At 38.3% G+C, this 23,435-nt stretch overlaps 1 protein-coding gene across 3 annotated transcripts in view; it reads left to right on the top strand.

Moving 5' to 3' along the window:
* Positions 1–23,435, top strand: part of MRPS27 (mitochondrial ribosomal protein S27) — a 40,768-nt gene that overhangs the window by 8,769 nt on the left and 8,564 nt on the right. For all 3 annotated transcript variants that reach the window (XR_003571199.1, XM_027883531.1, XM_027883541.1), the window contains exons 5-8: positions 17,983–18,097; positions 18,602–18,680; positions 19,954–20,069; positions 22,955–23,057. Coding sequence is in view for 2 of the 3 variants with exons in the window: in XM_027883531.1 (XP_027739332.1) it covers positions 17,983–18,097; positions 18,602–18,680; positions 19,954–20,069; positions 22,955–23,057 (413 nt within the window). In the remaining variant the exon portion in view is untranslated. The remainder of the gene's footprint in view (positions 1–17,982; positions 18,098–18,601; positions 18,681–19,953; positions 20,070–22,954; positions 23,058–23,435) is intronic.

A 23,435-nucleotide genomic window follows, 5' to 3' on the forward strand; every position in this document is an offset into this window, starting at 1 on the left:
GGACATCCTGTGGTAATGATCAGGTCAAGGTTGAATGAACTGTAGTTACTACTTTCATATTTCCCAGACAAGCTGTGTGGTTCACCTTATGCATGGGTTGTTAGGGGTTTCTGCAACTGTTCTTGTGTTAAGTGTACAGAGCACCTTTTCTGCTAGTGTCAGGTTGAATGCTTGCTTGCTTTAAGTCAATACCTCTCAATACTGACTTAAAGAGGGCAGAAATTTTTTCTGATTACTAAAATGTGACGGTTTGGACTTGACTCCCTGCCAAATGCCCGAAAGTTACGACAGCAGCCCCCCTTCCCCCCTCCTTTCTTCCCTTAAGTTAAAGGAAAAAAAAAGAAACTATAAAAATTAAAGAATCCAAAGTCAAACTGCTTATATAAAAATATATCTATATTTATGTAAATTTCAATTATGTACAGTTAAGATGCTATATACACAGTAAAAGGGGGTCCACCCCCCAAAGGGATAGGGAAAGGGGAAAAAAGGGGACAAAAGGGAACAAAAGGGACACCGAACAGGTATACTAGATCAAACTATACTAATAACTAACAAAACAGATCTCACCACGTCCCTTAGAACAGCAGGATCGGCAGTCACAGCCAGCACTCTCCAAACCTCCACGTGGTAGGACGGTGGACTCTGCAGGTCTCAGCCTTAGATAAGCGAGACCAACACAGGGACCCACTGTTCCCAAACCTCGCCGGAAGAGAAGAGAGCGAGGTCTCTAATCTCCGACTTATTTATACTCTGGTTTACGTAAAAATTGTATGGAATACTGGGTACTTGGCTACTTCCTTGGTTACAAACTGGTCACCAAGGAAGGCCTAGACTAAAACCATCACATAAAACCAAAGTAGTTCCTTTATGGATGGTTGCACATTGAAAACTAAGTCTTCCAATGGAGCAAGTTACTCATACTGTCAAAATGTGTCAGAAAGCATCCTTATAAATTATGTTAGGCTGTTATTTGTAAATAACAATGATTTTTATTTTAGTTAAGGTGTTTGCTGGATGGCTGTTTTAATTAAATGTTTAGTTTTAAATACATGATTGCATTAGAATTCAGATCTCCATGATTTGCTGGTACTAATGGGTCATTATCTGAACCTCAGAGTTTCAAGGTGGAAACAAAAGAAACTAGTTTGCTAATAGTAGCAGTATTCTATAGTGAAAAAATAAAAGTACAAAGAAGAATCTCTCACAGGGGGGAAGTTACTGGAGCTTTCACTCTTTTCCTTAGTCCTGTCAGAATCTGTAGTCAGAAATTAATTTTCCATCCTGCAACGGCAGAGATGAAAACAGGACAAGATGAAGCCAGTTTAATGCAAGCCCTCTGATACCTTTTAGTAACATTCTTGAAGATTGAAATGTATTTTGTGCCACACGTACTTAAGTCCTCTCTGATTGATTCGGGACCTCTATGATCAGGGATGCCAAGAGACCTTTGATTTCCCTGACATGCAGAGAAAAGTGTGGTAGTTTAATTAGTAAGTCTCAAAATGGTACAGATAAAATCCAGATAGTGAGGCATCCATATATAATGCATCTTTCAGGTTCTTTCTTCTAACATATTCTTTCTTTTTGAAAAAAGTTCAAGGAGAGTGACAAAAAAATAGAAGCACAGAAAATGGTCCATAGTAAGAGGTAGAGAATGGTATGGGAATCTCGTAGTATGTAAATATCCTTTGCACTTTTCGTCTGTGCCTGGCTAATACATCAGTTTAAAATACAAGGTTTCTATCTTAAGAACACATTCTTGTGTAGAGAGTTGCAGTTCAAAAATAATTACAGTTATTTACCATTTCCCTAAGAAATAATTCTCCCATGGCTGATGAGAGTATATTTATGTGCACATCTAATATGGTCATTTGAATCTCTGGGGAGAGAATAGAGAAGTACTGATGCGTCACATGGCTTGTCAGACATGCTTTAGCTGGAATTTTTCTTTGTGTCTCTGCAATGCTGCCTTGTTTTGGTGTTGCAAAATGGTTAGTCTTTTGGTGATGATAGCAACATTTTTCAAAGAGACTTCATTCCAGCATTGATCCATGAAACTGTTCTCAAAAATGCACGTATATACAGGTAGTGAAACAGCGTAGAGAGGTCTGTAATTCAAAGTAAAATGTGAAAATCCTCATTATAACCACAGCTTTTCTTTCAAATAAAAGTTAGTGTTCTAGCTTCAGGATATGTAGTTGGTATTTGCAAGACCCCTTTAATTGGTCTTTGCACTTAGAATGGAGTTCAAATGAAGGACATGTTTATAAAGATAGGTCTTTGCCGCTGGGAGCATGTTTGACACAAAAAAGTCCTGAAGAAGTGGCCACACCAGGAGACATAAATGAAGGGGATAGAGAGGGAGAGTTAAGAAGCAGAGAAGCTTTGTCAATCTCTTTTTATACCTTCATGAGAAACAGTTCCAGCCACAATTTTTGTACATTATAGAAGGACAATAAGCTTTTAAGAAAGAGAAAGGCAGTGTAAAATAAAGACTGTTTTTGTGTCTTCTGAGGTGTACAAATCCATTGCAAACAAATGTCAGGTACATGGTCTGGTAAGTTGACAGTATGTGCATTTTCCTGAACATAAATAAGAGAGTGCTCCCAGAGCCCTGTGTTTTTTCCCCTTAACTGCTTGTAGAGTATAAAGAAGGGATTTTGGTATCTCTCCCCAATGTTTGGTGCCTCTGGCAACCTGAGGTGAAGGGTAGTCAGTTCCAAGGCCCCTACAAAGTTGGAAGATGTTCCTGGTACAAAAGACAAAATCCCTGTGGAAAGAATCAGGGGAAAGTAGTGGCATTTCCATGCTTGCTATCTGGTGGTTTTCTGAAGATGGGAGTGACAGAACTTGTAATCATTAGCTTTGTAGACTGGAGAGTTTCCTTCTATTATATCAGACAGAACCTGGTTTCAAAAAGTAGTATTCTGGAGCATTACCATATTGCATTTAGGGTTCTGAAATACAATATGCGTATTATATTTAGACGTGTTTCAATTTTCTATCCTTTTAAAGCAGTGGATCTCCAGCCATACTGTCTCCACAGAGGATCTTGAGCTCTCAAGAATAGCTGTGTGGAAACTGCTATGCCACATTGTGAAACATGTCAGTAAGATGGTAAAGGCCAGTTTGAGGCATGACGTCATCTGCTTTCAGTGCTCCTCTTTTTGTTCTCTTCTGAATACCTTCCCCCCTTGTTAACTGTCAGACTTAAAAAAATCCTTTCATCTCCTAGGATCCCAGCAAAAATTCTAATCAGAATGCAGAGCCCTTTCAGCCAGATCAAAGATCTGCAGTTCGCCTTACTTTGTCCTGTCTCACTGAGATGTCACTATTTCACACATCAGGGTGTTTTTCATATGATGGAAACATTAGCATAATGGAAAGAGGTTTTGTGGTGAGGTAACTGCTGATTCTGTATGTGGGTTTTATGCCAACAAAGATTTTCAATAGGTGTGAAAAGCAATTGGTGAAGTTTTATGTTGAGATTCTTCAGGAGAGTTTTTAATTGCATTAAACCCATGACCTACTTTAGAAAAAAGTATACACACTATCTTGCAGAATGTGTTTGTGTTTGCATGTGCTCTGCAAATTCTTACCCAATCTACCCAGATCTTTTTATTACCTTTCTGTGATTGATAATTGCTTTTTTGAAAGTGGAGTTTTTTCTGCAGACTTGGAAATTTATTAGCTGGACTCCATACTTGATTATAATCAAAAAATGTGACAATAGTAGACTATTAGAAGTTATTCTTAGATATAAAATATATATTTATAGGTATTGTTTAGGTTGTATGGTAGAAGTTACAACTTTGAAGCCTGATTTCAGCCTTTAAATCAATTTGGGACTAAGATTGTCTCTCTATATATGAAACTGTGCTTATTCATTAAAATACCAGTGTATCAGTAGTTATTACAATACTACATGACATGGAAAATAAGTTTCACCTGCACTGTCTATGTTTGCATGTCTGTTCTTTGGGTGCAGAAGTTGCAGTTTCTGGTACTTTCATGCCAGTCAATCAGTTCAGTGTCTGAAAACGTTATTCCTGTAAAGTATTTTTTATAATAAATTATCATAATGGACCAAAAAAAATGTATTTCTGAATTACACTTTACATTACATTCATTCCCTCTAGTATGCTATTTAGTTTCTGTATATAAATCTTAATACCATTAACCTGTGTTCCAGCACAAATATAAAAAGGAGAAGAGACATAGACACAGTTCTGTAACATATTTGATTCTTCCTTTGAGGTGTTTTCATTGTCCTAAAGCTGTAGCCAAAATAGACTTTGTTAGTTGATCAAGTCTTTGTTTTAAGTCCCTCCACAGAAATATGTGTCTTAAAAAAGAAGTATAAAAATAAATGAGTCAGAAGTAACTGCCTACTATTCAAGTTATGCTGCAGTTATATTTTGAAATGATACTGAGAAGCGGTGGAAGAGAAGAATACACTTCCATAGGCAGAATGATGTGTTTTACCAGTCTGGACACCTGCCTCAGCTGAGCAATCTAAAATAAGTCCAATTGCAAAAGATTTGGGCTGCTCTTTGGCAGTTTGGGAAACAGAAGGAAGGGAAGCACCAGAGAGATTCCCCTCATTAGAATGTTTACTCATTTTCATGTGAATGACAGAAATACCAGTGTTAAGTGCTGTTTCACTATGGTTGCCAGTGCGTGATGGTGCTTTATGTGAAGAAATATTGGTCACTATCCAAACCAGTGCTGTCAGATGTAAGTGTTCTGGTTGTAGAGACTCTGCCACTTTTCTGGCTCCAGCATTCACTCATTTCTGCACAGAGGGGCCCATGTTCTTACTCTTCCTGTCATCTTTCACAGTTTCTTTGTTGTCATTACCTCTCAGTGGTTTTTGACAGCATGAGCTGTAGGAATCTGTGGAAAAAGCAATTAGTAACTATATTTCAGAACCTGGAGCCAAGTTTCAGCAAGCCTTATCCTGTAACCACATCTAATTCAAGTGGGTGCGCTCAGAGTAACCATGTTGTGCAGCATGGGCGAACTGTCAGTAAAGGTACGACACTGGAAAGCATTCAGAAATATTTCTTCCTATAATACATGTCTTTTCAGTTATCTACTTTTTGTAGTTCATCTGTCCTTTTAAGCTTGGCAGAAACTGGACAAGAATATTCTAGGTGCTGCATATAAAAGCACAAAAAGTTGGAAGACTTTCCCTCAACACTAGTCTCTTTTTTTTTTTTTTTTTTGTGTTGCCAACAGTAAAGGGATAAGCATTTGGATTTTAAAAGATTTATATTTAAAACAAGAGGTAAAAAAGGATTTTGCTACAAACAGAATGCAATATCAATGTTAGGGAGTGGTTCCCTCCTCCTGCTCTGCAGTATTTCTGGAGTCGAGGGAAAGATAGGCCTGCCAGATTCAGAAATTGAAAGAACTGACTCGATCCACACTCCATGTGGACACATTTTTCATTTAGTTTTGGGAGAGAGGCTTTCATTACAATTCTTGCAAGAAAAGAATATTAGCAGAATTTTTATATCCTTCTTGCCAACTGCCAGTATTGGCTTTCAAATGTCCTAATTCTGTGTTGCTTGCCACTGCTGTTATGTTGAAAATACTCTTGGGTTAAATGTACATGTTGTAAAGCTGATCCACTTATCAGGATTTACTTTGCATTTTCTGTTACAGTTGTTTTCTCTTATTTGTAGCTAAAGTAAGGCTTCTAAGAAAGTGGGATTGGACATCCACTAAGAATGTGAAATGTTTTGAAACATTCCAGGGCATATTAGGTTAACATGGAAAGGGATTGATTTGTGTCTACCTGGTTTTCTTTTTTTTTTTCTTTATGTTGTTTGAAGAAAAATTTTTCTAGCAAAATCTCTGCAAGCAGTTTCATGTTACTGTTGGTTTTCTACCACAGAAGCAGTATCTGATCATGTAGGGTGCATGGAAGCAAAGCTGGAACCAAAGCATCTCTCTGACATTCCATGCCTGAGAATTCCTGTTTTGTACCACACTTAGTAAGAAAACAATCAGTATGGTTGAATGATGTCAAGTCATGTACTACTTTATAAGGTAGACTGTTGGAGAGAAGGCATTAAAATGTTTTTTCCTGTCTTACCTCAGCCAAGTTGTGAAATACAAGGCTTATGCACTATTTCAATAAGAACCTCCTTTCGTTTTACCACATATAATGAAAGTCATTGTTACTTTTAAGCTTGCTGTGTTACCCAGGGCTTTTAAGATAAACGTGGTCTGATCAAGCACGTAAAAAAGGGGCTACACCATCTTATTGGACTTTGTAGTAAAGGAAAGTGTTCTATGCTATGTTGGTAACAGTGAAGATATTCATCTTCATAATATGATGCAGCAGGGTCCAGTATGATCTCTTGTGCCGTGAGACTATCCATGGTTTTGGTGCATGTTGCAATGTGGTCTGTAGTAACAGATAGCAGATGTGATGCAGGTTCCAGAAGGGGAAAGCCTTTGGAAATGAAAAAAACATTTAAGATGGCCGTGATTAAGGATGAACTAATACACGACAGTTACACATCTGATCTTGTTTTGTTCTGTTATACACCATTTTAGATAAAGTCAGTTTATAACAAAACTAAAATTATTGTGATGCATCTTTCTTTAGTTTATGAATGACTGGGCATGTTAATTTTCAAATAGCTGACTTCTTTCTTTCAAAAATTAATGTGTATGCTTTTGTAGGACTGAAAATGTTTGGTCAACAGTAGGTTACCAAGACATTTAGAAAATCATTTGATTATATCCAGCAGACCATAGATTTCTTTTTGGCTCCAGTAACAGAGAAATTTGAAAAGCCAGCTTATGTTGCTTGATTCCAATGGCTGATCCTTTTTCTAAATACATCTGTCTTCTTCAGAAACATCCAGAAATATTAGAGTGCAGAACAAAAATGAAAGTAAGTAGGTACATTAAGCTTGTATATCCGCTTGTTTTTGCGTAGACATTTGTTCCTGTTAAAAAGTGTTCTACTCCCTAAGGGCAGAAAAAGCCTGATTGCAGGCAGACACACAAAACAATGTTTTGCTGTAATTAAAGAGAGTAATATTGACTCAGTAGATAAGCAAAGGTCATGGAGTAACATTTTCCTGGGGTTATTTCTGAGGTTATTACTCTTTCTTGTTGTTTTACAGAAATGGGAAATTAAAGTGCAAATTTTTGAATGTAAGATGCCCAGTAGCAAAGTGAGAAAAAAAAAGTTTTTTCAGTTTTTTTTTTTTTGTTGGTTGGGATTTTTTTGTTGTTTTAATGTTGCTTTTATAGTGAGTTGTTTTTAAAGATGCACTGTCCAGATAATCTATCTATATTGTCTGCTGGAATGAGTCCAATTTCATACAGTGCTTCTCTGTACCAACCACTCAAGTTACTCTGCTCAGCTACCTGCAACTGTTCCTTGTGCCATAGACTAAGTTACTTCTTTCTGTTTCTGGCCTTTGCTTGGTAAATCTCTGGTTCCTAGGCAGAATAATCCCTTCCTTAACTTTCGGGCTTTTTTCTGAGTTTGTGGTTGTTGTTTTGGTTGGTTGCTTGGAGTTCTCTTGTGGAGGGCATTGGTGGTGGGGCAAAAGAGTATGGGGTTGAGAAAAGCTTGGATAGAAATCCAAGCATCTCTTGTTAGCTGATCATATTCCCTTACCTATTTCCCAAAATCCTGACATATCCACTGTCCCTGAAGGAGAATGTCCGCAGGCTTTCCAGTTTCCTCTCTGCCTCTCCTTTGCTACCTCAGTTTGAAAGCCTGAGGGAGCTTGTCCCAATACTGAATTCGTTGTTTCAGAAGTAACACTGTGGCAGCTCTCAGCAGTTGGTTTCCATCTTCACCACCGTGGTGTACCCCTGTGGGATGCTGGGCTAGACATCCGTGAAAGGTGCTGTTCTTGCCTCCCAACTTCAGTCTAATTAATGATCATGTGCATGTGTGATGTGCCAAGTCCTCAGCTGACTGAGGGGGAACCACATGTTGTCTCTCTAGACCAGGTGAGGATTTGACCCAGGATCTAGTTCAGGGAACATTTAATCAGCTGACAAAGAATGCTTTCTTGGGTTTATTGTTAAAATTGGAAAGGGATATACTAGAGAGCAGCTGGTAGAAACTCCTGTTTGCACAGCTGTAAATGTAGACACAATAAACAGTCCTTTCTCTTGCTGAAAAATGAACAGAGATTTTGGTTATTTCACCCCCACCCCACTTGCTTCACTCTAGGGCTTGTCGTGCTGAAAGTGTACAGATTTTGGCAACTGGCTTTCAAGCAGATTTTCACCTTTATGAGAAAAATCTTTTTTTTTCAGGAGTTGGTGGGGATATAAAGCTGGCTTTAATCTCTAAAGTCAACTAATTCTGATCTCTTTTTTGTCATTACTGTTTTCATTTAACAAAGGGGAAAAATACTCCTTTCTTCAACCCAAGTTCCATTAGGGAGTGAGCAGAGCTGGACTAAATCAAGCTACAAGCAAAATAGATGGCTTCTGGTGGCAGACATCTGGGAGTAAAATGGATGCCATCACCCTCCGCCTTGCCTACACTGCTTGTGCCAAAGCTCTGACAAATCAGACCACTGGTGTGTGTAACTGGGGTTGGACAAGGTATAGCAGGGATTATGAGAGCATGACAGAGGAGCATTTGCAGTGGGAGTGGTACCATCCGCTTTATTGGCAAAAGGGGTTCTTTTTTTGTCTTCATTGAAATTACTGTCCTTCAGTGATCACCTCTTTTTGCGATTTCCCTTTCCTAGATTAAATCATGAACTGGCAAGTTCCTCTTGCATAAGATACTACTGTGTTGTTTTGAAAGTCATGATTCATTTCAGAAATAAAAGAAAGCCAGACTTAAATGAGTGTGGTACGTAAATACCACATAGTTGTAGTGTTTTTCCCTCTTTTCTGTATTTGTTCTCCTGTGTAGTGGGTAGTACGACGCGCATAAGGGCCCTGTACCATGACTTGCAGAACTGTGTGCTTGCAAGTGTCAGTTTGGAGCTTGAATACTAGATCTGAGTAGGCCTCTGTAACAAGACAAAGTACCAGGACATCCTGGCCTTGCATTACGGATTGATTATCAGCAGAACCAAAACCAATGGTGGGTTATCATAGAATCACAGAATATGCTGAGTTGGACGGGACCCATTAGGATCATTGAGTCCAACTTTTGACCCTATGCAGGACACCCCAAGAGAAACACCGTGTGCCTCAGAGTGTTGTCTAAACGCTTCTTGAAAGCAGACAGGATTGGTATTGTGACCACTGTATTTTTAACTAGCAGTCTTGGCTATATTCCTGTCTTAAAAGGGGAGAAATTACATTTTGCATTATGAAATCCTCTGCCCGTTTTGGGTAGCACAACTTCATTTTACTGTGCAGGTTGTAGCTACCTACGCAAGGGAATATTTGTCGTGCAGTACTTAAAGGGAAGTATCTACTGTCTCCCTCTTTAAATAACAGATCTGACTGCACAGTCTTTTTCTGGAAACAGTAAAACAGTAACAAAGCTGGTAAGAGCCCACAAATTTCAAACTGCCTGACAAAATGCTTGATCCGGTTTTGCCATATTTATCTTTGACTCTTTTACTGGTCCATGTGATTAACATGATGCCAATATGGATAAAGGACATTTCTGTCTCACTGGGTCTTAGAAGAAGTTAAGTACTAAGAGGTATGCTGAATATAACCTCTGAAGTGCTGTCAGTGGGTAACTTACTGTGGTTAGGGAACAGATAAAAATGTATTAAGAAGGAATTGAGCATTTTTTGTTACTCATTGCTAAAAGTATTTTAATAGGAAAATGCATGGTTGGAAGAACAAAAAGATACCAGTAAGATGTTGCTCATTGAGATGTGACATGAGAAGTAAACAGATTAATGGTGAACTGCTTGGTAGCCAAGACCTGGCTGTGCACCAATAGTTGACATTTGGGAGTGGTTGCAGTGGTTGTAGATGAAACTACAGGTATCAGGTGTTTTGACTTCTTTGTTACAGGTGTTTACGTTTAATATGAAAACCTTATTTGTTTAACTTGACAACTTACATAACTCTGCCTCCCCTCCTCTTAGGGTACAGAAGGAGAGCAGTGCACAAGGACATCAGACTGTAGCCATGAAGAATGGAAAGGGCATAGGTGGTAGGTCAAAATTAGGTTAATTTGAAGTGTGTGTTTGTGGCAGCAAGGCTGGAAAGGTGAAACCTGAGATGTGTCAATACAGTTTTTTGAGTGTTTGGCAGCAAATGCAAAGTTTGGTTCTTCTCTTGCTTAGGTTGGCTGCTGAGATCCATTCAGTATTTGTATTCCTGCAGCACTGTCTTGCCAGCACCTCCCTTTTGCTCAGGTCACATGTGGTGGGAAACTGAATAAATTTGCAGGCTAAACTGTTTGGCTCATAGACTGTGTCACAGTCTTTGACATACTCAAGACAGAAATACGTTATTTGTAATTATGCAAGTTCAACTGTGATCAAACTGAAAAGTGTCAAGTGGATGTAGTATTACAATAGTTAGAAGCTAGTGTGCGATGTGTTTTTGGGAGCTATTTTGTGAACCATAAAGAATTTGAGTAAAATAACTGGAAAATGCAACATTGTTACAATGTAGACTTCAGCTCTCAGTGAATTAGGTCTCTGACAAAATTATGTTAATTTTGCCTCAGGTTAAATTTAGGCTGTATATTAGACATGATTAAAAAGTTGATGAATGCAAATAGTATAATATCAATATCTATTTACAGACTGAGGTTTTTGTTCTGCCCTTAAAATTAGGAAGTCATTATTTGCTTTTGTTGGTAGCAGTTTTTACCTCTTATCCATAAGGTGTGCCTATTCAGTACAATGTGAAAGCAGTGTTCTGTTACAGTTTAAGCCTAGTGCTAAAACACAGAAGCACCTGAATGTGTGATTCAGTTCCCTCTCACATTGTTTGAACTATTCCAAAACTTAGAGTCACTGTCTTGTCTGCATGGAAAGCCTTTAGTGCTACTTCTCTGTCCAGCTTGGTTAATGGTTACTGGAAAGCAAGCTTCGCTGTGCCATCCCTGCTGTAGTTGATGGCTAAGAGATGGAGGTTTTCTAAAACATCTATGTAATTTATTTTTTAAAAATGAAACCTCTAAAGAGATAGTCCCTCAAATCACGTAATCTTACAGATATCTGTGGCTAAAGAAAGTCCATGACATAAGTACTATTTGGTATGCAAAAACGTTTTAAGCTTACTTCCAAAATGTGGCTAACGGGAACTACCTTCCTGCTAGACTTGTTGGCAGTCTTTAGTGGGGGGTCTCTCTCATTTGGCAAAGTGAACCAGGCACAAAGGTGATTTCAGTAAGTAGAAATTACAAACAGGCTTTCACTAACATTTCTTTTTCACTTTGAGAAATTAGTTGATAATTTGCTTGCTAGCTTTTAGACAGTTGGAGAATTAACTGAAGTAATGACAGGCATAGCTGGACCACTAAAATGGTAACAATCAAATTAGTGCTTTACTTATGTAAGCCATTCTTTACAGCTTTATGTTAATCAGTTTTCAAAGACCCAAGTAAAAGATTACAGCAGAATTGACCCTTTCTTGAGCTTTTAAGCAGCACGTTTTGTCCAGACATACTTGGAAATTGCTGAGATTAAAAAAAATTACCTGAAGCAAGAAACGTGTGTTGTATGGTTCTCGATTTCTCCACGTTTTTGTATACCAGGAAAAGATACATGGAAGAGTTCGTTTTAAACTAGGCTTTATTGTGGTTGCATGGGGACAAGGAAGGGCACTAGAGAGTATCTTATCAGAATCACTATGGCAACAGCTCACTTCATCATTTCTATGTTTTTCTCAGCCTGTAATATTCTCCATGTAATCACTAGATTATTAATGGCATTTATATTCAAAATCAGTCATTTAACCTGTAAGTCCAGAAGTATTTGTCATAAAAAGCTATGTCCTTTACAGTCAGTAGTTTAAGGAGATGTTGGGCTTTTTATTATTGTTATTATTATGACACAAATTTTCCTTTTTCGTCTTAGCTATTGCTCTTAGAGTGAATTTTAGCTTTATAGTGAAAGTAGTATATATTCTTCATGTGTGTGAGAAGAAAACTGGATTCTTCCTGACTGTCTTTTAAAAAAGGAGTGGGAGAGGTGAAGGGCGGTGGATAATTCTAGTATCCTAGGAAAAGGAGAAAAATTAAAATACTGTATCAAAGAGTCTATTTATTTGGTTTCCTTCATTGCAGTTCACATCATCATTCTGTTAAGCCAAAAAAGGGGGTTGCTTTCTTCATAGTTTGTATTAGCAATTATACTTCTCAATGTCTAGAAATTTATTTTCTGTGTGAAATTAAACCAGGCATTACCACCTTTTTTTGCTAGCAAAGTTGTTTTATCCAGCAGTCATACTGAAGATACTCAAATGACCAGTTTTAGTGAGCTAGCTGGCAACCTTCTCTTTAACCTAGAGCGCTGACCTGTGTTGATACTGGATTTTTAAATGTTAAGACCTTTACTTTCTAGCTTGGTAATGCCCGTTGAGGCATACACAGCATGCTCAACCAAGCTGACATAGAAATCCTGACCTGTGTTCATCTTAGAAGTAAACTTCGTTGGTGTCCTGCCAAAGAAAACAAAGTTCTGGAGTATTTTGAATCTACATGACTAGACGAGCTTTTTAGGAAACACAGCCGGGAAGCATTTTCCCAGGGACAGAGAGCATACAGAGCGCATGTTGTTTGAGCCTTGGCGTTACTTTCTCAGTCTGGTTATGAACTAATTAGAATAAAGGTTTTAGACACTTGAGGTGAGCTCATGGGATGCTGAAGTTGATTGAGTAGTCGGAAGTATTCCTCCTCTGTGCTTTGCAAATAGTTCTAGAGGGGTTCAAGGCTGCTTGGTGTAGCCTGGTGGCAGAAGGTTGGAAGAGCAGCTCCACTGCAGTTCTGTTATATTCACTGCCTCTCGATGGAAGGACTGATAAATAATTCAGGTATCTTTTCAGGAATACCAGTAGTTGCTTTGAACTACTGCAGTACCAGGAATACCAATAAGTTGCTTTGAACTTTGCTATAGGCTCTTTATCTGCTGTGTTACTATTTTGTGGTGGTTCTTATGTCCATTTAGATATAAGCAATGCATTTCTTTCATACTGCTGTAAAATGCTTGGGTGTTGTCCATTATTTTGAAACTTAAAACATTTATCTAGGATTTTGAAATTCTTTGATGCTGTTTTTTCTTTTAACATGGTGGGACTGTTCCTTAACACTGTTCCTGTTTTACTCACAAGGGTGCCTTAAATTCATCAGAAGGAGGAAGAGCATTTAGTGATAGAAGAGATTGACAACAATGGGCAGAAATGCTTGTTGTATCAGAAATTCAGCTTGTCATTTATTAAGCAACACTAAAAACTGTCAAAGTAACTAGGTCAGTAAAGGATAAAGTACATCCTAGCTGCCATATGGCTGATTGCTATGTGATAGTTATTGTTAGAAAGAAACTTTGCAAAGCTGAGCTTTCTGTGCACAAATGTGGTTTTGAGCAATTCAGTAGCTATCCTGAGACTACTAAATGGTGAATTTTCTCCTTTCAGCTGATGGGAGAATGTGGTTACTAGAGTGATCATGAATCTTCCTAAATAATTGCATAGGATATACTTTGACACAAAATATCTCCTCTTCCAGATTTAGTCTTATTACCAAGCCTAAGGGTTAAGGAAAAGTAAATCTATAACATTGGAGTGAAAAGAATTAAAAGCTGAATATGGTATAACATGAAAAAAGACCTTAAACTAAAAATATCCTTTAAGTCTCCTGTTCAGCCTTGTTGTTTGACTGTGCTTCTGTCCTGTCATTTCTCCATATCTGATCATTTAGGTCTGTTTTTATCTGGTCATTTAGGTCTATTTTGGTACCATCATCAGGCATTCATCATGGTGTTAGAGCTCTGTGCAAGTCCTGAACAAAAAACGCTGTGCAAGAAAATACACATTCATGTGGAAATGGAGTGAATCTAATTCAGAAGAATTAACTTTAGCATCAAAGCAATTGAGTAAATTAGTTCAAAATAAATGATGGGGAAAAGTCAGTAAAAATTAAAATAGAATAGGGATTGTATGTGGGCTTTTTTCCAGGGAGTCTGCAAACCAGTTCTCTACTTGTGTAAAATTCCACCTCAGCATGAGACTACCCTCTGTTATACTTGATGTGTCTAATTTTTTTAACCTGTCCTATTACTGCTTTTGATAATTAATTTCTTAAAGTGTGTATGCTACTTGAGTTTTTTCTTTTAACACAAAAGCAAAGTGCTCCCTCTGTTTTTGAGTGTAGAGGGTTAATGCGTGAGGTATTTCCTATAGGACTGATAGGTTTATACATGAAATTTTAGAAAGGATGTATACAAAGAAAGCTGAAGGCTAAGGTGCAGGCAAAGAATAGATAGAAAAACTGGAGGTTTTGTTTAAAAGGAAATTTTGGTCAATAACGATTGTTTTTTCAAGGCTGTTGCCTTTGACACTGACACATGAGCAATGCCTCTGGGTTCATTTAAAATGCAGATGATTTTTCCCAAGGCCTGTGGCTTGAAATGACAGACAAAAGAAGATTTTTGGGTGACAGCCTTCCAGTTGTCAGGCTAAGTCTGCCTGGAATCCATTTGATCATTATGCAGTGTAGCTTAAAAAATGTGCCTGAGAAGAAAAAAACCATGCATTGCAAGGGAGCTTCTCAGCCCTGTATAACTTGTGTAAAATTTGGAGTTGCTTTGGATTCGTTCCCTTGAGAGAGCTTCCTCCTGGCTTGCAGAGGTATTTCTTACTATATTTATTCATTTCAAGTCTCATTACATTTTGCTTCGGGACTTCTTAGAATTTTGTGTGAATGAGAAGAAATCTGGCACTTCCCCTCCTGATTAAAGCAAATGAACATGCAGAGCCATATTTCTCCCTAGTTCTAAAAGAAGTAAGAGAGTTTGGAAGTTAAGGTATACGGATCATTACAAGATACTTTCTCATTAGATCAGGTAAATGTGAAGAAAGGAAGGGGAGGAGAAAAACTTGTGTCTTGTACAAGGATAGCCTCTGGTGATACCAGGAATTGGATCAACCCTTAAGAAAACCACAGAGCACAAAATAGAGCTTTTGAACAGCAAAGAATTGGAACTGACCTGCTGAGCTGGATTTCCCTCTGTACTACCAGGAAGAGAACAGCAGAGCTCTTCCTAGTAGTATATTACTTCTGCAGCACTTTCTCTTCCAGTTTTCCTTTGATGTCTTCCTCATTTGTGACTGTCCACAAAGCAATGAACTCCCTTCCACCAAACATACAGAAAAGAATATGATCCAGCAAGAGGTGCTTCTGTTTGCGCTCAGGGTTGCTGTATTAATTCCCTTGGGAATATAAGGTGGGTGAAAGCAGCACAAGAGTGGATCACCACTTGATGGCACCAAATAAAATTGAAAGAACCTTTGAAGTAAATAGGGAACTCAGCTTTTCTGCAGTGTGTGAGGGCACCAATATAAATAAGTCATACTTGCTGTAGTAGTTCAGCACTCCATGAAGCACTCTCAGCCTCTGTTAAACTTCTCCATTTTTCAGTTTCTTTCACACAGCATGAGTACCTCAACACTGTTGTAAATAATAAACAATGGGGCTTCATGCAGGAACTTAGTAAATAGGCAATGTATTCTTAGCCCAAGGAGCTGGCCAGTTTATGAGCAAGAGAGTGTACTTGCTTGGGTAAAAATGTTCTGGTTGCCTTGTACTGAGGCAGTACACTCACTGTGTCTCTTCCATGTTAGTGAAACTGATTTAGCAACTGTTAGTGAAAATTGAGCTTCTGGACTGCATCAACTTCCCAAAATAAGGAGAATTCTAGAACCACCACATTATATGCTGTTAGATTCACCATGACCTTGATATTTCAGGATCTTCTTGTAGTACAGATATTCCTCTTCTTGTTTCCTGTTGGGGCAGATGTTCTCAGCTCAATGACTGGAAGGATGACTCTATTGGTTCTTCAACCATTAACATTGAAGTGTACCAACAGAGAGCTTCCCTAATACTGTTACAGTTGCTTCTCCTTGTTTTTCTGAACACATTATAAGAATCCTGTGCTTCTTGGGTTTTTATTAGTTTTAAGAAAAATGAGTTTCAGTATCAGGCATCTGCAAGATAACCTTCTGGGTTTTCCATTAAATACACAGCAATTGCTAGAGGCTTCCTTTATTTAATTCATTCTGAATCCTCTGCTTTCTGTAGTTTAAGCTTCCTTTTTCTTTTCGTCTGTCCCTGAACATATTGCCTGTTTCATGGACAAAGAGAAGGAGGAAGATGTTAATACTTGTCAAAGTGATGAGCCACCTCTTCTTTTCCCTGATTCCAACTGTAAAACCAGAAAACTGTTGGTTTATTTTCTCAGCTATCAGAATAGAGACAGAGCTTATCTCAGCCTTAAATGGATCAGCAACCATCAAAGATTGCAGCATACTTATTTCCCTTTCACTTCCAATTCTCCTACATTATGGATTAATGGAAGTGTCTGGAGTTGAGGGATTGCAATTACAGCAGCAAAGTGGATGCTTGTAATTTAATATTCAAAGCATGCTTTTCTTTTTTATTAAATTCTAATTCCGTGGGGAGATTTCATGTGCCACTTAAAACGCCATATATTTAGACTCTGTAGTGATCTAGCTCCACTTTTGGCATAGATGTCTCCTTCATTCTGAAGGCTTCATTCTGGGCTGCAGTACTTTTCCAGGCTTGGTCATCTGTGTAGCCCTCAGCAACAGGCAAGAGATTTACTGAGGGGAACAGGGAATTGGTGGCCACGTTAATCTGATAAACATTCTGGAAAGCATGCTCGCTCAGAGGGAAGAGTCAACCCTGCCTGTAAATGATGCTGCAGCTTGGCTTGGGGCTGCAAGCATCTGCACATGAGCTCAGCTCTGTCATTGGCATTTTCTAGGGAAGTGGCAGTCACTTCTGTGCTGGGGACTGAGCTTATTTTTCATGCATACAAATTGAACTGAGAAACATTGGATGCATCTCATCACAGTAGGGTGTGAAATTCAACCCAGGACCAAGGCAGCAGTTTCTAACATTGGACTCTTAATTGGTGTTTGAGTGTTGGCCAAAGTTAAAGCTCCATGTGCTTTTTGTCACCACTTCTCCAAATGCAGAGCAAAGTGCATATGTGTGAATAAGGATGAAATAAAAGAGGCTGAACTTAAAGGTATTCAATTTACAAATTGATTGAGCAATGGGGCAGGTTGCCTGGCAATACTGCTGAAGCCATGACATGAGATGTGTCAGAGTAGGTTGTCAGTGCAGAGGGGCAGGGAAGGGCTCTCAGCAGAGTTTTCCCTTGCATGAGGTTTACCTCACTGATGAAGATTCCTAAGGCAAATGGAGCATGCAAACAGCACAGGGATGACCTGTGTTGAGGCATAATGAATTCTTAAGTGGTGAAGTGAGGCATGGGTTAGAGAGGGTGGGAGGGACCAGATTACACAGGCTCCAAAGTTTCAGACTCAGTTATGTTTTGATGTAATTCTGATACTTGCGAATGTCATCAGTCTCATCTCTTTGACAAGACCAGCAATAATACGATGTTATAGAATCACAAGGACAAGGTTAAAAAATACTACAGTATTTATAGCAATCTCAGTTGACTGTCATATATATACCAAGCTATTATTTTATAGTATTCACGTTTTCAGGAGAAAAGCAGTAGCCTTTCTGGAAAGTGAGAAGTTTAAAATATTATGCATTTGTGAAAAGGTCAGATTCCCCTTTGTACATACTGTTAGTGTGTCAAAGTTTTGTTTCTTTTACTTGACAGGGCTATCTGGAACTCTTTTAGAGAGCAATGATTGACTGCAAAAGCAAACAGAGATTTGTATCTAAGTTAATGAATGATGGGGGTTTGTAACTCACAGCTTTTTGATTACAGAATTTGTTTCTGTGGTAACGGAGTCGTGTTGTCACCTGAACTATTTATCATTTTTTAGGTTTCGTCATAGTCCAAATTGCTGGTACTTGAGAGACTGGACCATCCACAGCTGGATCAGACAGTGTTTGAAATATGGTGCTCAAGACAAAGCCTTATACACATTAAAAAACAAGGTAAGATTTACAGAGGAAAAGCATGAATGTGTTTGATCAGCCTTTTGAGACAAGTGTGGCTTGACTGGAATTCCTGTTGCAGCCAGGTCCTGTAGACTGTGGTTTCAAGTTCAGATATTTCTTTGTTAAAATAAAAATTAATGTTGCATTTGAATTAGCTCTGTCTCTTTACAGCTTTTAAATCCTCATCTTTCCCAGGAAGCTTTTTGGTTTTAAATAGCATTGGTGTCCAAAACATGCTAGATGCAGAAGAGGCAGAAAAACGTGACAGGCAATGCCATTCCTGGTTCCAAAGGCTCAGATAAAATGCCAAAACAAATGCAGTGCATCAAAAGCTGGAAGACCTACATCACAGGAGGCATGCTAATCTCCCCGTGTTACTTGACTGTACATTGCAGCAGTGTGCAGCGCCATGGTTCTGGTCTTTCTGATACATGTAGGGCTGTGGTTGGGAAGATTTGTACAACACATTTGCACACAAAACTTTTTCATTCTTCTCTTTAGGTTCAGTATGGAATTTTTCCAGATAATTTTACATTCAATATTTTGTTGGATTGTTTTATAAAGCAGAAGAAATATGAAGGTAAGAAAATATGTACGTATACTGCATCCTCTGTTGTATGCTCTTATATTTGCAGAGCCTTTCTTTGAATTAAAAGCTTTTAGTAATATTTTTTCTGAAGCCACAGTAAAATATGCCTTCTCCTTCCTTTAAACTCTTTTTCTGCATTTTTATGTCTCATTTCTGTTGAGTTTTTGTTCATTACAGAATTTTGAAACCTCTAAGATTCACAGTTTCTAGTATTATTAATCCTATTACAAATGTAAACCGTCTTCCTAAGTTTTTACAAGTCCGATTTATGTGCTAATAGCATCACAGAGGTTGTTAGTGACAATTAATTAGAATGTTACCAGAATCAATATGCATATTGGTAGAGTTCATCTTCCAAATGTTTAGCTGTTCAAAAAGCTACGTATGTAAACTTTGTCTAGGCTTTGTCACTGGAGCAAGCCAGCTATGCTGAATTGTCATGTCGGGGGTACATCTCACTACTGACTGTTTAAATGTTCAGATGACTAATCCTCTTGTATTTGATGACATATTAAAGATTTTAATTTCACTTCAGGTATTCTAGTGCTGTAGACTTACAGTAAGCTTTCCTTTGCCTAAAGCTCTTGTAAAACAAATGACTGAAAGGAACAACAGCTTTTATTGTGAAGGTTATGCTAAATGGCAAATTAATACATGTATTTATTTTGAGACACACCTCTATCTTTGAATTCCCCCTTATTTCATCCATACTTCTTTTCTGTGTGAGGCTCAAGGCCTTTTGTTTAACAAACTGTCCTTTCTGACAGGGAGTGTCTCTGGAACTCCCTGCGGAGCTCCTCCAGAGCATTGTTTGCTGAATACAGAGACTTCTGTGGGTGATCTGTGACAACATTTCTGCTCCTTTGTACTCTCCTGTCACCCTAAGGGTAGTGTAGTTAAGCCAGTCTTCTCTTATCTGTAATCAAAACACAAAACCAAATAATTTTAAATTTTTTTTAAATGTTAATAATTGAAGAACTGAGCAAAGAAGGACCAATTGAAGAGTGTAGAGCTAAGATGATTGAGAGCTCGTTTGCTGTAGTTTCATGCTATCAGCCTATTCTTTCTTCTTGCAGTGTGTTTGAATAACCCTAATGAATAAGAGTAATTCTGTAGTTTTATTCTGGTTGTAAGAAATGTTTAACTTTCTCCCTAACTATTTCAAAGCATACTACAGCAATAAAGCATAAGGGAACAATAAGTGGGTACAAAAGGCAGCTGTGTACTGGGAGCTGTGCTGATTATGTATTGTTTTCCTCCATAGATGCTATGTCAGTAGTAACAGAGATCATGCTCCAAGAAAGTTTTGATGAATTATCAACACAGCTTCTTTCCCTGTATGTTTTATACCAGTATCTGGCAACCAAGTCTGATCATGCGGTAAGCTGACTACATTCAAAATGGTACACAAAGCCTCTGCTTCTGAGTGTTATGATGCAGTCAGTTGGGCATTCAGTCGTGAATATTTTTAATTCCCCTAACTTTACCTGGAAAAAATAAGTACTCCATAGTTTTCTTTTTTTTTTTACAACTACAGAAGAAAGAACCAAAACAAAAACAAAACCAAAAAAAAACACCACAAAAGTATGAAAGCCATCAAATCAGTTGTCTGGCCTTTTGCTTCTTTCTCTGGAAGGGAAGGTGTGTTGAGATTTTCAGATGTAGTGTATTTGAAGGATATGAAATAATAGTTCAAAGCAAACTCTTATCAATTACTACAAAAAAACTGTGGTGCATATTGTATAGGACCCTGTTAAGCTTAGTGTTGCTCATCATTAGATAATGGTGGTGTTGTAGAATTACAGAGCATTTTCACTAGGTTTTCTAGTATCCAATTTGGCTTTGGGTGTATCGTTTCTTATACGTATTTGTTTTAAAACTAAATTTGTTACACCCCTCCTGTCTCCTAGGATTAGGGGATTATTATTCACAGCTTGCTTGCTTAAGGCCTACGTGATAGTTCAGCATCTTGGAACTGGCATTATTCTACCTTTGTAGAAGAGGCTCAGTCAGCAAAGGGCTCTGCAGTGTCCATCACTTTTAGGGAGCCGTTTTTCATGTAGTTTGGCACAAGCTTTCAACAGCATGTTGTCATGCATAAGGAATATGCTTGAAGCCTCCATTTTTCTTACATAAACCATCTTCCAAAATGCATATTACAAGTATCTAAAAGTTTTACCCAATAGGGTTGTAACTTCAGTTTTCACCAAAGAAAAGAGATGTGCATTTGCCCTGTTGGATAGTCTTCTTCACTAGCAGAAATCAAGTATGCTCAGTCACTTGTATATGAAAAGCATAGGCACGAAAATGTCATTTTTCTAGTGTGTTTGTCTACGTTGTTTGCGTGCACATCCTTACTGCAGAGACAAGCATTTGACAGTACGTGTAGTGTTTCATGAAAGCTGAATGTGCAAGCAAGAGTGGTGTGAACATACATCATGTTGAAGGCAACTGTATTGACATAGCTGTGACTTATTAAATATGTATTTTGAAATAACCCCATCCAAAGACAGCAATGAAACAGTATTTTTATTTGTAGACACCATTTAAATCCTCATGATACTCAGCACCAATTTTCTGTGATAGATTTAGGAAGTGGGAGCAGAGGGAGTAAGGAGAAATGCTCGGCTACCCCTGAAAATCCCATTTTCTCTTCTCAGGGAGTGAGACAGGTCAGCCAGTGTCCTGCTGCAGAATAAGTCCTTGGCTCTAGCTTGGGGTCCAGCAGCCTGATGAAATGTTTTTTTAACTTTGAGAATTAAATCTTGGGCAATCTGACTGTATTAGTTCTTAGTGTGTATAGCAGTGGTGATAGGGAGCTTCCATTTCTCTGCTGTTGTACACACCACTGAAAGCCTGACTGGTCTTGGCTCTCCCCAGAAAGTTTCCTCCTTGACAGTTGTAAATAATCAGTATGATTGCTGCCTTTTCCTACAAAGCAGTTCCACTAGCTCCCAAAAGTACCTAGGCTGATAAAAGCCCTGTTTTTCTGGTTGCATCTGATTTTCTTATAACATTCACCTGGAGTGCTGAATTCAGCACAAAACAACCCTGTTCCCCTGTATGCTTTCTCTGAGTTGGGCAAATACCTTGCCTGGCTGTCAGGTGGTGGTATTTTGTGTCAGATGGTAACATACAAATTCTTGTAGCACCCGAATAGAGGCACAAAAAAAAAAAAAAAAAAAAAAAAAAAAAAAAAAAAAAAAAAAAAAAAAAAAAAAAAAAAAAAAAAAAAAAAAAAAAAAAAAAAAAAAAAAAAAAAAAAAAAAAAAAAAAAAAAAAAAAAAAAAAAAAAAAAAAAGAACCATATCTGGAAAAGACAACTCTAGTAAAACCAGAAGATCGAACTTTTGTGTTTCAGACTCAGTGTGCTTCAAGGATTTTTTCAGAAAGCTTTTTCCCTTTGCCTGGAGTATTTCTTTCAGTTTGTAAGGTAATCAACAAGACATTGAAGTACCCTGTCACAAAAACCATGTGTTAAAATAGTCAGACTTCCTCCAATCTGTAGCTTCCTTTTCCTCATTTTCTTAGCTGTGGGAGTTGTTCACCTCCTTTCACTTGCAATAATGCTGCTTTCACTTGCTTGCTTGGTCATGAAAAATGCACTGTGCTGTGGTACAAGCTAAATAAAATGAACTCTGCTCTCGTGGTTTTAACGTACTTACTGATAGGACACCCTTCTTTAGCCATCACTGGTGGTCTGGCCAGACAGCTGGTACGTCTTTGTAGCTGGAGAGACAGCTGTACTTTTAATCCTGTGGCATGGAGGGGTCTTGGTGAGTTGCACATGCTCTTTTCACAGAGCAGGTTTTGCACTCAAAGCAGCCATTAGCTGCATATTCTTCTCTCAGCATTTTCGTGTTCTAGTGAGGGGTAGTGGAGTGTGTATCTAGCCACATACTTTAAAGAAAAGGCTGCTGTAGTAGAGAAGCCATGTAATGGTTTTCTTCAGCAGTGCTAGCCTGAAGCAAGTCGTAGGACATACAGGACAGAGATGGAGCTTGGCCAGTGTAAATCAGTGTAATCCATTGTCCTGAAGAAAATGCACTGATTGACTTCCGTGCAAAATCTCAACCACTCACATTTTACAGTCTTCTGGGAAGAAGTGACCCTCCATATAATGTGTACTGCTCCTGTAACTGAACACTGGGCACGTTTAATGATTCTTTATTGCTAAGACATCTGATGAAAGCCACGTGCTGTCTTTGCTGCCATTTTTTTGTGTATTTGTTAAGGAATGCTTACTTAGTTTACATTTTTTGCAGTGGGAAGAGGAGAGAAATCTTGGAGCATCGCTAGTGCTTGCGGGTCTAAAGCAAAATAGCACTGTGGGTTTTAGCTCCCAGCTGTATGGCTATGCATTCCTTGGTAAGTTTCACCTTCCTGTCATCTTTTCCCTCTTGTCTTCAGCAGCTTAATAAAATTGCCATCTTTGCTTTGTAAAAGTGTAATAAAGGAGAAGACTGAAGCCGAATTTTTGCCCCCCAAAAAGCACAGAGAAACTGCTTTAGAGATAAAATTTGATTCTTCAAAGCAGGAGGTATTTTAATGCAACGCGTTGGAGAGTTCCCAGGTCATCCTGGACAAAGAACTCTGTCGAATACATTTAGCACAGTTCTTTTATACAGTTCCAGAGTATAGGATTACATCACAAACATGCATATTCATTAAATTGCAACATCTACTTGTAATATTCATATATAGGCGGAGTCTTTAATTTGGGGAGGTTTAGAGGTGGGAGTTCCT

Source organism: Empidonax traillii, unplaced genomic scaffold (assembly GCF_003031625.1).
Source record: "Empidonax traillii isolate 1590-97213 ecotype Southwest subspecies unplaced genomic scaffold, ASM303162v1 scaffold8:size5222938, whole genome shotgun sequence".
Classification (NCBI taxonomy): domain Eukaryota; kingdom Metazoa; phylum Chordata; class Aves; order Passeriformes; family Tyrannidae; genus Empidonax; species Empidonax traillii.